Below are 16,529 nucleotides of genomic sequence, written 5' to 3'. Positions count from 1 at the left end.
TTACTAGACAGCAAACTAAAGAATACACTATTGAATTTTGGAATGACACTGAGCTTGTAATTGCTACAAGCATTTTGGAGGACCAGAATAGTATTTAAAAGGATCCTGGAAAGCAGAGAAACATGTGAACTGAATAGGATACAACTCAGTAAGGACAAGTGCAAAATTCTAGATTTACAAGAAATAATGAGTCATCCAAATTGGGGAACCATGAGTCAAAAAATAGTAGTTTTTGGAAAGGATCTGAGGAATTAGAAGAAAATAATATTGAATGGGAAATACAATTGTACTTGAAAAAAAAGCAGACATGGTTGTGGCTTGTATGAATAGACGAGTCACTTCTAACACATGTGAAGCAACCATCGGTTCTGTTTAGCATTGTCAGGGCTCATCACCAATACTGGGCCAGTTCAGGACACTATCCTTCAAGAAACAAAACAATGGCTAGGGGCCAAGGGCAGCAGAGACTAACCTGGAGCTATAAGGGAGATGCCTTTCCTGGGATAGGTGGATAATGACAAGAGAAGGAGACAGTGGTACTGTGGCCAGTCACTGCCAGAGGTACTAGATCTCGCTAATGGGAACTCAGAGAGGGCCCAAAAGCAAAAAATAATGTACCTTATAAATTGTTCAGAGGTGCATTTGCATAGAGGTGTGAACCTGATGTGAGTTCAGCTGCTTGACACGTGCACTAGAGTGATTCCTACAGCAACATGAAGAGTGCTTTACCACGCCTAGGGCATCATCGCCCTCAACGGTAGTGCTTGACAGTAATGCTCCATAAAGTCAAGGGTGCTCCCGTGCTTTAACAATCAGAGGACACCAGTGTCAGCACTGGAGCTGAGAGTTGTGGAGCCCTGGGGCAATCCTTAACCTCAACATGATAGTTGCAGTTTCTCCCTCTCTCTTGCCTGGCAGATCAAAGCGCGCAGGACTTCTTGCGCACAGTGTATGAAGGAGTGACCGACTCGAGCCAAGGCACCGTGGTTCAGCTGGCATGTTCCTTCTTTGTGGATGCTGGCACACAGCTCTCGCCTCACTTCACTGCACATGCTGCACGCTGGGCGAACAGCAGCCTGCAGCAAACCAACTTTACTGACCCCAACAGAACCACGGCCCAAATACAGGAATGGATCACCAGTAACCTTGCAGGTAACACAGTAACCTACAAGAATGCATATGAATAACATGTAAAATAAGAGTAATGAGAGAAATTGCATTAAACCAAGTACAGTTTTTTGCCACACTCTGTTGTCCAAACCAAGGCTGAAAGCCAGAAAAACTAATTCTTGTGCTGACATTCATTTCTAACGTGAAGAAAGAGTGGGAATAGGTCTGAACCTGTGAGTATAAATTTGCAGTATCAAGCTGGTAACCAGTTGGCCTCATTCCTCTAATTTTTAAAATGGCAATCCTTTGCAGTGTTTTCGCTTTTAATGAGAACAGCCAAATTCCCCAGGGATGATGTTTGTGGCACTGAATGCTTTCATGGTGCTATGGGGAACATGCAGGACCATAAGCTCAGCAGTCAGACTCTGAGTTTAAAAAGTCAAAATGGGAAATAAAAAGAATTTACTTTCCACATAAGCAAGAAAAGTAATTAAATTAAATTCTGTGTTAATTAAAACAATAATTGAAAAAGAAAGTCCTAAGAAGCAGCAGAGCAAAGCAGTCCCTGATTTGCCCTGTCAACTTATGTGAATGTTAATTTGGCCAGCAACATATGAGCTGATGTTAAATACACACATTAAAGCTGTTGAAACTAACGAAAAAAAAATTCTGTCCTTCTCAAATGAACACTAAGAAGTGATCCAGCTCCACAACAGAAGTGTATTGCTCTAGAAGCAGGTACTAAAATGAGAGGTCATATTGCAGTGCTCACATTGCAATATCAATGAATTAAAAGCGGATCACTCTTTCAGAAATCTTTGAGATACCCAAAGCAGGATCAGTTGAACTGACAAGTAAATAGGAGAAGGGGAAAATTAGGATATAAGCCCCAGGTGACTTAGTTACTTCATAAAGCAGTCTGTAGTCATGCCATGAGGTATTTCTGGTACTAATGATGAACACCTCTGAGATACACCTGGGCATATTTAACTTAGAACACCAGTTAGAGCTAGGGCATAGTGCTGAACACTGGGCTGCTGTCATCTGCACTGTTCAGCAAGTAGCACAGTGCTGGCACAGCTTTGACCCTCAACATTGCCCAACTCAAACTCAGTTCTGGGGAGAGCAGGGACCAGCAGGCAATCCAGATGAGGTCCGTGCATATGTGGGGAGGGGAAGGTAGAGGGTTAACAGTACCTTATGAGTTTTGCCTCTTGCCTTTCGGGATGGAGAACAGCCAAATTCCCCAGGGATGATGTTTGTGGCACTGAATGCTTTCATGGTGCTATGGGGAACATGTAGAACCATAAGCTCAGGTCCCGACTTGCTTTATTTAGTCACACGGACCTGGCCTTTAGGCCTGGGCAAGTAGGATGCATGTGTCCCTCTCCCTGTCTCTTTTCCATGCAGATGGGGATGTGCGTGGCATGCTGTTGGAGACCGCTAGGTCGTCGCTCAGCCAGGTTGCCTTGGTGAGCACCATGTATTTCAGAAGCACGTGGCAAAAGAAGTTTTCCCTTATGGACACTCAGATGTTGCCTTTTACCACATCAGAGGGCTCAACCCTGAAAGTGCCCACAATGCATCATACAGCCGAAGTTAACTATGGTAACTGTCCTTAATCCAGATTTGAGCTATTGTACAACCTGGAACAGTTTTCTTTATTTATTTTCCACAAATACCACACTAAGATAGTGTTATTTTCCTAGCTTAGAGAAGTCTCAGAAGAAATCCCATCAAATGAAGAGACGACCTAAGTGGTCAACTTGACTCCTTATAATGCCAAGCATTGATTAAACAGATTCTGCATTCAGAATGGTTCCTAAAATATCTACTGTCCCTGTCCCATCCTTCACAGACCAACACCTCCTAGCACTCCATAATGTCAGCTGTAGCAAACAACCAAAAGGCACCAAGATAATGGACCAGGAGAAAGGAACATAAGAGACTGAGGGTACCACAGTATAAAAAGTCCTTTACAATAGCATGGAACTTGCTAAATAAAGCTGCTTAGGAAGGGGGGACCATAGGAAGCACGTTTGACCCCATGACAGAGGGGTAGTTAAGACTAAAACTATATCAAGCCAATTTGATTTGTGGGGTAAATAAAAAATTTTCTGGCCCCTCAGCCGAATCCCTGCTTGTCGTTTGAGTGTGTGAGCATCGAGGGAGGATGGTATAACCAGGAACACCAGCACTGCACACCCACCCCTCTTGTCTCTAGTCACAGCCTGTTTCCAAGACTTTAGGGTAAAACTGCAGATCTTCAGGGCCAAATTCTGAAAGAAAAGATAATTTTTTATGGTGCTTAAACCAAATCAGTGGGTGATTTCAGCACAGGTTTAAACCACTATAAATATAGGTCAAACTTTTATTTTTATAATATATGAATACAGTGTAGGCTACTTTCAAAGGCTTGATGTATGTGGGTTGCTGACAAGAGGACTTATGCTGCAGGTTTAATTTTCTACCAACAGGAATTATGCCAGTTAGTTATACAGCCTCTTTCAAAATATAAAAACCTCCTTTCCCTTCTACCCTAAATTTCAGAAGTGCACTTGGGTAAAAACTTCCCTAATTCCAAGTATAAATTTTCTCAAGACCAATTTATATCTCTTAACATCATGCCAGCTTTAAGTTAAATAGTTTCTCTTCAGCTTTGATATTTACTCCCAAACATTATCTGCAAGTCACCAAGTTGTCTCTCAACTTCCTGTTAGATAAACTGAAGCAGCTGGCTCTTCTAAGCTATTTGAAAATGAGGCTCCAATTCTCTACTAGTTCTTTTTTGCACTTTTCCAAATTTAAATCAATCTTTCTTGAGAATAAATGATCAGGAATGTACACAACACTTTTAACGAAGCTATATTCATGCTCACTAAAATGATTTTAGTATTTCTATGTCTTCCTAAAAGTACCTTGCATAGCGTAGCACAGAACCAGCTCAGGGTGGTTATTCAAGGTTGGCCCCACCTGGGCCTTTTTCCTTTCTGCATTTTTTTCCAGCTGATGAGTCCTCAAGGGGAACGGGGAGAAATCTCCACCATTTGATTTCCACCACTCTAGTCGTCATGGCAAATGACTGTCTTTGATGAAAGTCTCAGTGTGGACAATACTTTGGAAAGCCACTAGTAACTCTTTTCAACCTGGGAGCCCCTCTTTTACATTGCTTTAAGTATCTGCTTGCTGCTTGCCTTTTCCTGCTCTAACTGCCATCACTTTAACCTGTAAATAGTGCCACAGTGAAATTATATTTGCTGTTTTATTTAAAACTAGATGGCTGGATCTATGCCTTTTTATCAAATTAGTTATTTAGTCAAAAAAGTTTATAGATTTGTTTGCTAGTCTACTTTATATTGCAATTTATCTCACTTTCTATTTCCTTCTGTGACTTGATTATTGTTTTCTCCAGAGTACTTTCTAAAACTTTCCAGATTACTTTCTTTTTCTTTATAAATTAATCCTTTTTTCCAATCATGGGAAACAACTGAATTTACAGTCTATTAAAATTTTTGCTCACTCATTTGCAATTCCACATCCAAGTTCTTCTCATATTTTGGGGTGGCAATCATCCAGGCTCCAGATTATTATTCATCTCTCTAATGTGATGAGAACTTATGATGTGAAGTAATGTAAACTTTGTTTCCATCTCTGGCAGTGTAATTACTCTTTTCTTCATTTCCATTAGGAACCTCACCATTATCTTTTGCTCTATCATCGGACTACTTCTTTGCCACCGGTTACAACAAATAATTGGCATGAATCTAAAAAAATATCTAATAGCTTATATGGCTTAATAGCTTATATGGCTAAAACATTTTCCTTTGCTGTGCAACAGTCACATCAAGCAGGCAGATGGCAGCTCCTTATTTCTATGCCTTTTTATCTCTAAACCATAATTCACCTGGTCAAGAAATAATTTCTTCTGCTCTTTGCAAGTCTGTCCTTACAGTTACATCTTTCTTTGTGGTATCTCTTCTTTCTGGACACTCATAGTGTGCCCACCATTGCTTCTTCCTCCTGCTGGGACTGCCAGTTCCTGACCACATTCACACCTCTGACTTTACACACTCCCATCCTATTTACATTTGAACCTTTTACAAATTAAATTACTTTACTGAGGAGTGCAGTTTCCCTTTCCAAAACCCTACACCTCATCTTCCTTGTTGTTGAGCAACATGAACTACATCAACTCAATTTTTCAGTCCTGGGTGATTTTGTATCACCAGCTCACAGTAAGAGCTTTTGCTACCCATGATCTCTTGAATAGCCTTACCCTTCACTGCTTTAAGAGGTAAACAAATAGGTTTCTTGGGAACATACTTGGTGAGCATCATGTATTTCAGAAGCAAGTGGCAAAAGAAGCTCACCAAATACAGCTATTACCTTAAGAATGGACCTTTTCTCTGAACTTTCTCTTTTAGCAGAGAGAAATAAAGAAATGAGAGGCCCAAAACAACAGAAGGCAGGGGGCTGCCAATGGTTATACAAGTGGGTATAGTCACGGAAAGCCAGTGACCAGGAATTCAGCAGCTGAACTGCATTGTCTGACCCCATATTTGCACCAGAATCCTTGCAAACTTGATGTGAAATTGTTAGTTCTGCTTATTTAACCACTTGCCTGAACACAAGAACTCCATCCTATCATCCTTAAGTAGGTAGCTGAAGCACTAAATATTTGCACAGAAAAGGAAGTTACCCAAAATACTAATCCAGCCTGAAGTATGTAAGCTTTTTGCAGCTGGAGAGACTTCTAAGGAAAGCCAAAATGAAAGGGATCATTTAAAATTTGCTGATTGTCAGGCTTGATTGAGCCAATTCAGTCTTTGTCACTAAAAGTGACAGAAACATTTCTAACAAATCAGTTTGAAATAAATGCAAAAGACAGGCTCAGTACAACTAAACAGAGGCCCAAGATAACTTTCTGTCATTATTAAATGATAGTAGCTGTCTCCCACCAGGATCCAAAGCACAGAGTGAGAAAGATTAGCTGTAACCTACTATCAAATGCAACTTTTACAACATTGTTTATCCTTTTAACATTGCCACGAAGAACAAATCAGCCTGGGGATAAGTAACACTGCTCTAAGAAAATGTCAACATTACTGTTCACACATGCCTCTTAAACACTGCAGCTACTTTACATATTCATTTTTCCAAGCCATTTGTTAACGACATTTGAATTCTAATTTAGCATGTGTATAATCCTTATGGGATGCTCAAAATCAGTTCAAGCAAGGAACACTAAATGTTCTGACTCAATAACATAAAGTCTTTGATTTTCTTTCTAATTAACAAATAAGGAAGGACTGTATAACCTTTGCACAGAATGTGCTGACTTAAAATTATCAGCATGCCCGCCTATTAAACCACTCGTGCCCAGTGCACTACAAATGTAAATCTTCCTTGTTTGCCCATTGGAAAGCAGAACATCTTTTCCCAGCAAATGATCCACATGCTGGGAGTTAGTTTTAACAGAGCAATTCTCTCTCCATGGTGCAAAGCAGGAGGGCTCATCTAAGAGCCCAAGATTTAATCTAGCAGAATAATCAACACTTTACAAATCCTATCTAGTCCATATCTGCAATACTAACAAATATTGTACACTAAGTACTTGAGACATCCTACAGCTATGTACATATTGCCAAATATTTAGGTATTATGAACATGAGCTACATATATTCTGTTATTTACAATCCCTGGTTCAGAAAGTGTGAGCACCTTGAAGTTACAACTACTACAGCCAGGTAAAGAAGGAGTAGATTGAGTATTTTGGATGGCCTGCAGCAAAGGCAATAAGATGTTTGCTTGCAACTTGTATTAAGCTTGCATTTAACTCCTGGTCTGCTAACTAGTACTGAATGTTCCGGAAATGCTATTTATTGGATTCTCAGACGGAAAAATAAGAAGCTAAAATTGTGATAGTGGAATCTGTTCTACTGCATAACAGAGTCCATTAGAAATGCCTGGTTAAATTGTTCTTTGAAATATGGAATTAAAATGGTACATTAAAATGGTTATTACAAATTTTTGTATAACCAATTGCAAGTTTAGAAGCCCTCCAGCTTTTACTCTTGAGACTAGTTTTTATAACCTTCATCTGATTTTGATAGATTTTTGTGCCTCGACTTTCAAAAATTATAAATATGATGCTTAAATAAGCATAAACTATTGTTTAATATAACTATTTTTTTCTTGAAATAAGACTAAAACTGATTTTTAAAGGTCACAGAGACAGAAACATGAGGCAAAGTAGATTTCAGTTAATTAAGTGGGATACTTCATTTTGTTTTTGTAACTTCTATCAGCACTAAAATTTTAGTGAAAGACATAAAATTGCATCTTTAGTTAAAGAACGTGCATTGCAGGACGAGTCATCACAGTTACTGTCATTGCCTTGGTAATATTTTTTTAAACTCTGAGCAAGGAGGACAGCTATTATATGAGAAAGTAATAAAATACTCATGCTCTGTTGAGGCGCTGCTTTGGCTACTACTACTTGCACTAGCACTTTTCTGCCAAGATACATACGTCTCTCTCACAATCAGCTCTGTTCAGATGAGAGACTGTTGTGAGTTAATAGCAACCTGAGCTGGCTACAAGAATCTATGTACTAGAGACAATTCCTTAAATCCTACCACAGCTGCTCTGAACTGTCTGCTGACCCTAGCTGGGGTTGTAGGTTTGGGGGGAGTTTTCCCACTTTGATGATGAAATAAGGTCTACATTTGCCCACCCACAGGCCAGTTCCAGACTGCGGCTCTGGAGGCGTTCAGTGTGGTCGAGTTACCCTACCTGGGAGAGAAACACAGCATGTTCCTAGTGCTTCCCAGCCATAAAAGAACACCTTTGTCCCAGATTGAGTCTCACCTTTCTGCCAAAGACATAACCCTCTGGGCCAACAGCTTAAAGAGAACAAAGATGGACATTTTTCTACCTAGGTAAGCAACGTTAGCATGATAGCTTCACTACTTCAACTGTCAGAATTTCATGTGATAGCACCTTCACGAGCAATGTGTGAGCAAAATCAAGTGACATGCTTTCTGTTTTGTTATTCATCTCACGATCAGAGACAGCCTTTCTTAAGGCACAAACAGGTGAGCTGGGAATGACGAGACTTTCTGGTATGCTCTGTAATGTCTTAAAAAAATGAAGTATTGCAGTTGATCCTACAGGTTTTACTTAAAATTTGTTTGGGATTAACAAACCTTTAAAGACCTAAAAGAGATATGTTGCTGGACCTTTCCCACACTCCATTTTTCTCTTTGCTTAAGGGAGAAAAAAAATATATAACCTTGTAAATACACACTATTGTGTCTTTTTTAAACTTGTCAGTGTACTACAAAAAGGCACTGTACAAAGAACTTGTGCACACCCCTACTGTCAGTCATACCCATCTTTTCCATGCACAAACCAAGCTCACATCATTCATTTTCCACTTTAGTCATTTGCTGCTGTTGGCAAACACACATACCCTGGAGGTATTTTCTATCATCTATTCCACTGAAATTGCACAGCAGGAGGCAGCAAGTAGAGGAGGCCTTTTGTGGCTGTACCTATTGTATGGATCAGCATGGAAGGACTTCATTATACATCTCTTACTATGCATTCATCACATTAATGAAGCCCTGAGAAACTGTTTATGCATTAATATTCTTTTTCTCCAAGCTAATCATTGGCAAATGTTTCGAAGTGCCATTTGCTATAGCCAAACTTGGGAAAATGCAGAGTTCATATGTCAAGAAGACTGAAAGGCAATCTGAGTGCAACAGATGATGATGAGGGATTCCTTCTATTAAAAACTTCAGGTGAAGATGAGGTGCTTTTCTGCAAAGTACACTTAATCAGACAGCATGCACTGGGGTCATAAAGGAATAGATGGATGAAATGGAAAGGCTTGAAATAAATCGCATCTGTTATGCTTTTAACTCTACAAAACTACAAATCCAGCATTTAAATAAAATCTATCATAATAATTTCAGGTTCAGTATTCAAAGCCTTTTTGACCTAAAGACAGTTTTTTCTGCCTTGGGAGTTAAAGACGCATTTGACCCCATCACCGCTAATTTTAAAGGCATTTCAGGTAAGAGACTTGACTAAATATAAAATGATCCTTGACCCAACAGTTGTAGACTTCTACCCTTGAGTGATTTGGTAGACCTGAGTCTTCTGAATTAGTTGCACTGCTTTCTCTGCAAAATTCTAAAACACAGCTCACACCTCAACTGCTCTATTCTATCAGTTGATTTTATCAATTTTGCCAATTGATAAAATTTTGAGCTTTTTTGTGGAAAAGAGGAACCTGAAAAGGACAGGGTTGTTTTGGGTCTTGAGCTTACTTTTTCCTTCTGTTTTCTTTAAGATTAAAACTGTCAAGATGGCACAGGCCTGAAAAATGTTTATTTATTCAGAAATTTAGGGATGCAAGTTTTACTAAAGCATCCTATTTGTGTTTTTAAATAGTCATTAAACAGGGATGCTGGACCAACAAGTCTGTATTTCAGCTCCTGACACTACAAACAGTAATGGTATATGCCCAGGTCACATTATCTTGCCAATCCAGTGATCAGTGGATGGAGTTATACTTTCCCTTTGCTAAAATACTGGTGTTATGACTAAACTCTTGGTTTTGGAAGCCTGAAATTCTTCTGCTCCTTGGAAAATTTTTGCCCCTATTTAATATTAAATACAAAAAGAATCCAAGTTATCAATTTTCTTTCTTCTTCGACTACTTCCAGCAACACAAAGATTTTCACCTTAGTCATTTCTGCTCATAGTAAAGACTCAGAGTGGTAGCACCCAGAGAGCACCTTACATTCTTGTGCATGTGAGTGAATAACTGAAAATCCTTCAGTTCAAACCTGCTCTTACAGAAAAACTACTTTCCTAGGATGAACCTCAGAAGGCACATTTCTCATGGAGCTTTTCATGCCACTTTTAAAATTGAACATAGCAGTGTTCTATTGCTATGTTCTGTATCTCAGACTGCAAAGAGATGCACATTAAAATAATTTTGCTGCTCAGTTTTTTGTTAAAGCCTGCTGCTTTGTTTATTGCAAACAAATATTAATATACTGATGAAGTGCGCAAAGATGTATTTTATAAAGTTAATATCTATTTAAATAAGATACGTGCTTGGAGGAAATTAACTCCATAAACAATATAATTTAGCAGCTTCCTTCTTCTGTACGCATCCTGGTAGTTTCCAGAAGTATTTGACAAGAAAAAAAAGTCTGCCAATCTTCCCTGCTTTCTGCCCTCCACAGTCAGCTGGAGAGAAGCAAGCTTGTAATACTCAGTAGCTTTCTGAAGTAAGTTTTTTTTCCAAGCTCCATTTTATGTCACAGTCCCATTGTTTCTTCCTGAAGAGCATTTTTTTTCCTGTCGTTTTCCTTTCAATGGTTTCTCAGTTCTTGCCTTCTCCTCACTGTGTTAATTAGTTTCTACTTTCACCATGTAACCCTGCCTTCCACCACAACCTGGAGACCTCTCAAACTAGTAACTCCCATCCAGCATTCAGTCCACTCTTGTCCATATAGGGGGAAAACAGTTTAGATGGTTAAAATACCTAACAGTTATATGATCCTTAGATTCTGCAGGAAAAAAGGCAAAAGCATTCCGATTACTTTTAAAAATAAGTTTGTAATGGAATTCAGAAAATAACTATTAACATGGGTTTTTTTTCAGATCAAGATAGTCTTTACATTTCGGAAGCTATTCACAAAGCAGAGATTGAAATAACAGAAGATGGTACAAAGGCATCAGGAGCTACAGGTAAATCAAATATACAGACATAACTTCTAATTTCTGGGGCCTTTTACAAAACTACTAGCCTTTTATTTAAAATAAAGCAAACAAGCACGGTAGTATTTAAATGTATGCCTAATCCAAATTTAAACTTTTCTATTTAACACACTTCCATTTTACCTTTGTAAATGTTCATAAGAACCTGTAATTTTTTATCTCAGTCTAACATGTAACGGCTCTAATGAAAAACAACTTTATCAACCCAGGTAAGATTCTGTTTGAGAAAATATACCACTTATTTTTCTGTTGGTCAAATACGTTTATTCAGACCATAAAAACAAATAATGAGAAAAGCTTGGTAATATTTTATCTATAGTGCCTGAACTGCTATGAGATTTGAAGATGATCTCTTTGACAGCACTAAAAGTAATGATGGGAAAGTTTTACAGAGACAGGCTTGATTCTTACATACTTTGAAGTGTGACCTTCACATGCAGTACCTTCTGCTACAGGATCATTTCCTCATGAGCAGCTGGGGCTGGGTGAACAGGGAGATTCAGAGTAAAATCTCAGCTACAGACTACACGGTTAGTAAATTACCTTCACCAGCTGAAATCCTTCACGCAATTTACATAAAGCAGGGGAACCAAAATGAATGAGCTGTGTCTTCCTCCCTTTTTTTTTTAATTGGTCACATGAGCCTTATCAAAGGAGGCCCCTGCTTTTCTTGTTTTGTCTTTGGAAGCCTCAGATGATCCAAGCAAGCATGGAAAGCACCTGTAATCCTAACCCCCTTCCATTCCTTCTCTGAAAAGGCTGAACTTGCCCTCAAGCCATTCAAATATCAGCACAGCAGCAGGGTGATCATTAACCACTTCTCATCTTTCTCCTTCCCTGGGCTGTGCCAACTGTAGACATGTTCCACACACACAATGCAAATGCTGGTGGTGGTCTTTGACTGTGGATCAGGGCAAGATCTGAGTCTCTCCCACTTTTCCTCCTTGCTTCCAGGAAGGAATTCAAGAGGCACATAGAGAGAGCAGTGAACCTCACTGCAGTGTGCACATTCCCTCTCTCAAATGTACCACAGTCTCAATGTCAAAAGGAATCTGAGCAAACCTGAGTTGGTGTATTTATAGTATTTCTCTAGAAACAGTTTTGAATCTGACACATGTAGTACACAGGTGGGTGTACAGTGAACAGTTGATGTAACCAAGTTAACCTTTCTGCAGAGCTGTAGTTTTAAATTTTGAAACGATTTTCCTCTCTATTACTTCTCATAAATTTTTTTACTAATCCCTACACAAAATAAAAGCTTTTAGATGGCTTCAATCTGAGGGTAATAGATCTTTATCCCATTGAAACCAATGCCAAAACTCCCTTAACTCCAGTCAGACCAAGCTAAAAAGCTGATTTTAAAATATGTTTGTTTACTTTAGAAGTTCTGGATCTAGTCACTGGGTGGCTTGAAAGCAAAAACAGGCACTTTTTTTATGAGCATTAAAACACTGTCTCTCAAACTAGTTTTACTGTATCTTGAGTCTTCAAATTAATTCCATTGTTTTAACTTCTCAAAAGATAATCCAAATCTGCTGGTTTTAGTTATTGGGGTGTTTTGACAATGCATCCTTAATACTACATAGCTACAAGGAATAATTTATTTAAAGAAGATGTATTTTAATAATAGCTGAGCCATCATAATTCTTAAGGATTCTTTATTTAATCTAATAATTAACCCACAAACAGAGAAGGGAAAATCAATCATAACTTGAGATTGATATACTTGAGATACTTGAGTCTTTGAGATACTTTGGTTTTGTTCAGAGCTCTGACAAGGGAAATTCCAGGATGACAGATATTTCTCTGCTCCATGTCTCCCAATTAGAAGAGGGACTACATCTGTGCCTTGCTTATCTTTTTCATCAGAACAGCACAGCCAAGAATTGTGACCTCAGAAGAGTTAGGGCTGCAACAACATCAAAAATTACATTACCTTTGAAATCCAAAGCCAGAAGGACTCACTTCAGCATCAAAATACACACAAATCACCTGCATGTAGTCTCAGGACTCTGGACTCATTAATTCAGACTGATTTCACTGTTGGATAAAATTTTTGGTTTATAGTTAAAGTAGAGGAGCAACTCAAAACTCAAGGTACTAAACATCAGAGCTTGAGGGCACTGTACAGAAGATGCAAAGAAAAGGGATGCATTTTACTAATGTTTTTTCTTTGTTGCATTACAGCAATGGTATTACTAAAAAGATCTCGAACACCTATTTTTAAAGCAGACCGACCCTTCACATTTTTTCTGAGACAAGCTAATACAGGTATGCATGCTCTGCCTTTCAGGAGCAGAATTCTTCACAAGTAGCACTGAAATCAATACAAGTTCTTTCTAAATAGCCTGCCATTCTTCAATCCAGGAAATTTCATCAAACATGGGAACAGTGGGGTTTGGGTTTTTAAAGCATAAAGACTATGGTTTAATTTCCTTAAAAAGAATGCACAACTCATAGAAGTCAGATTAGCCTCTTCTCTCGATGCAGTATGAGCTTAGAGATTTCTACAACAGCTTTAGGCACTAGAAAGATCTCAAAGATTTTAAATGCCCCAGCATTAAGCACTGAACTCCACAGGGCTATTCAAATTACAAACTGGCCAGATTAACATTGGGAATAGTTAAAATAGAGATCTTTCCCTATAAATGAAACTTACGCATGCCTATACTGATAGCAAACAGACTTCTGCCAAAAAAGAAAAAAAAGGCATTTCTTTTGCAACTGGTAACTCTTGACCACCCCCATACCCAAACAAAAAAAATCCAACCAAAAACAAACAAACAAAACTGCAGAGCATGTCTTGAGAGAGTAGCATCACAGTGCTCCTTTAGCTTCAGTATTGTCTCATTTCAGATGTCCAATCACATTATTCCAGAAACTCTGCCAAAAGAAAACACTATATAGCTCGTTGGCAATAATAAAAATTGCATTATGCACCATTTAGTAGGTATTTCCTCCTCTGAAGTATCAGGCCATCTCTAACAGCTCTTACCATTCTTAGCAACACAGTAAGTTTGCAGCTTAAATAAATCCTTCAAACCACCACATTTCTCTCATAAGTGCAGAACACAGTAATTTATAGGGTTCAGTAAAATACTGGGGCCTAACAAGAAGACCACAGAGAATAGTTTTCCTTATCTGCTTCCAAGCAACATGCTTCTCTTAGTCAGTGAATACCTGTGTATGCAAAATTCTGCTTTAAAAATCTCTGTCTTAACATTTCAACATCACAATGCAAGCAGTTATTTTTTAAAGAGAAAAATCGCTACACCTTGGTGGACGTTTTGTTTTAAATATGCTTTGGCAATCATTACCAGTTAATGAATAAAAGTATTTTTAGTTGAGTAACACAGAATTTTAAAATAAAAAGGCATCAATAAGCTCATCTATGAAGCCTGAGCCACAGACTCTTCAGAATTAAGAACAAACTGATTTTGGTGGATAAAATGGCTCAGTTTATAATATATGTTATATAAAGGAAGGAAATCAGATTGTAAAACAAGATTTTTATGTGAAGCATAAAATACTTTCCAATCAACTCAAAATCAGAAGTACATTTCTGTACTTTTACCTTTTTAATGGAGTCATTTTGTTTGCTCAGACTTAGTGACAATTTTTTCAGGTATGAAAAGGGGAAAGGGTAAACAAGATAGACTGTTAGTATATTTTACCAACCTATCTAGCTAGAGGTGCTTAAAACTCACTATGTTCATAAGTTCACAGTGAATTTTTATGTAGACCAAGAGTCTTCACTGCATCAGTCTTCTAGTAATACTAGAAATATATTTTCCAAGACTTAAAATGGCATAGTTCTGCTCAAAATAATTAAAAAAAGTTAAGTTTTTTAATTTGAATTTCAGGTTTGAACACATTCCCTTTGAAGGACAGGCAAGGTAACAGCAATACAAACAACAACAAAGCCAATGTATCTGAGGCAGTGATTTCATTCAAGGGGTTGTAATAACCTCTTCTGTAACTAAAACACAAACACAAAGCAACGAATTCAGGCTCTGTTTTCCTCAGTTCAGAAGTGATTCTTTAGCCAATGGTTTGGGTAGGTTTCAGATTTTGGCAAACTTCTAGTTTGGGCTACCAACTATTTGAAAAGGTCTTTTTGCTTTTAATACAGAAATGTTCAAATTATTCTAAGACAAGGGTGCAATTGCAGTCAGTTTTTCCATATAAGCAATGAGTGATTCCACGATCTGCTAATTCCATGCTTAGTTTATGTATTTAAACTGAACTACGCTTTGAAAGTGAGCCCCTAAATTGAAATAACATTAATATTGTTTTCATTTACAGGTTCAGTACTCTTTATAGGAAGAGTTACAAATCCTTCATAATAAGCACTAAACAAGTAAACTGTCTTCTGTTCCTCCTATGGTGAGCTTTCCTCCAAAGAAATTTAAGGCTACATTATATGTATTTATTAAAACACTGCTTTAAGCAGTAACACTTCTGCAAAAAAAAGTGAGAGTAAGCCCTCCGCTACTTTATTACATTGTATATACTGTTGGAAACTTATAGCTGTCTAGGAATCATGAGCACCACAACTACAGCAAAGACAAAGCATATAAACATTTGAGAAAAAAAATGAACACATTTTGCCCCCTAAATATTTAACAGTATAGGCCAACAGCTTCTACTTAACTTCATCATGGCTAAAAGCTTGACTGTTGCTGAGTATGTAGGTCATCTGAATGAAAGCATCCTACAAGAAAGTTTTGTGATGTTATTTTTCAAGCACAATTTCATTTCCCTGTCCTGAAGTCGAAAGCTCAAGAATAAAATTGAAATTCAGTCTGACCCCAGATAGATATAATCCAGCTGAGCTAGTAAGGTATCGAGCAAACAGCATGATGCTGTGAAAAGAAAATATAGTTGAAAGACTGTTTCAAAACTGGCACAGAATCATAGAATCATCAAGGTTGGAAAAGATGTCTAAGATCAAGTCCAGCCATTAGCCCAGCACTGCCAAATCCACCACTAAACCAAGTCTCTAAGCACCACATATACATACTTTCTGAACGCTCCCAGGGATGGCCATTTCACCACTTCCCTGGGCAGCCTATTCCAGACAGAGCAGATAGGAAGCAGAAATACCCACTCAGTCAGTGACCAAACAAATATTTTTGCCAAAAAAAGTAGCAGTACTACCTTTACTACCTTTGAAGTGTATGCAACATAGAATGGACATTCCCAAAGAACACTGAATGAAGCTAAAATCATCTAGAAAAATGTGAGTTTTTTCAGCATCCTGACAAAAGCTGGGATACAGCGAGTGTTCAGCGACTCACAGTACAAGCACCAGAACCCAAGGCCCAGATATTCTGGGTGAAGACTGCAAACCACTGACTCCTACGAAAGCAGAGAGGTTTAGCTCCCACTGAATCAAACAAAGCTTTCTAGAAATTGAGGGCACATCTAGCACAGATGAAAGACAAGGCCAGTAAAGCAATCAGTGATATTTTGTGTCTAAGCAGCAGCACCTTCTGGCTATTCCTGCACTTGTAAACACATAAAAACTTCTGACACAGAAAAACCCTGTGCAGCCTGCTGATTCCTGCTTTACCCCACTCTGTCTCTCAGTAGAACTGAGGGGTTTATCATTG

The 16,529-nt window shown here is 38.3% G+C and overlaps 1 protein-coding gene across 1 annotated transcript; it reads left to right on the top strand.

Moving 5' to 3' along the window:
- The first annotated feature begins 307 nt into the window (after positions 1-307).
- On the top strand, positions 308-16,511 carry SERPINE3 (serpin family E member 3). The gene is made up of 8 exons (XM_027649737.1): positions 308-320; positions 919-1,152; positions 2,521-2,718; positions 7,853-8,051; positions 9,093-9,193; positions 10,798-10,884; positions 13,102-13,185; positions 15,220-16,511. Exons 1-8 carry the CDS (start codon positions 308-310, stop codon positions 15,258-15,260), a joined length of 957 nt encoding a protein of 318 aa, XP_027505538.1. The 3' UTR covers positions 15,261-16,511.
- Positions 16,512-16,529: the final 18 nt, after the last annotated feature.

Source organism: Corapipo altera, unplaced genomic scaffold (genome assembly GCF_003945725.1).
Source record: "Corapipo altera isolate COAL_440 unplaced genomic scaffold, ASM394572v1 0, whole genome shotgun sequence".
Classification (NCBI taxonomy): Eukaryota; Metazoa; Chordata; class Aves; order Passeriformes; family Pipridae; genus Corapipo; species Corapipo altera.
This window is presented reverse-complemented; position numbering and strand designations above follow the sequence as displayed.

What these genes read in the sequence shown, in the direction of transcription:
- SERPINE3 (XM_027649737.1), top strand. An exon ending in GATCACCAGTAACCTTGCAG is followed by an intron (nt 1,153 to 2,520) that starts GTAACACAGTAA and finishes TTTTCCATGCAG; the next exon opens with ATGGGGATGTGCGTGGCATG. An exon ending in TCTGAGACAAGCTAATACAG is followed by an intron (nt 13,186 to 15,219) that starts GTATGCATGCTC and finishes TTTCATTTACAG; the next exon opens with GTTCAGTACTCTTTATAGGA.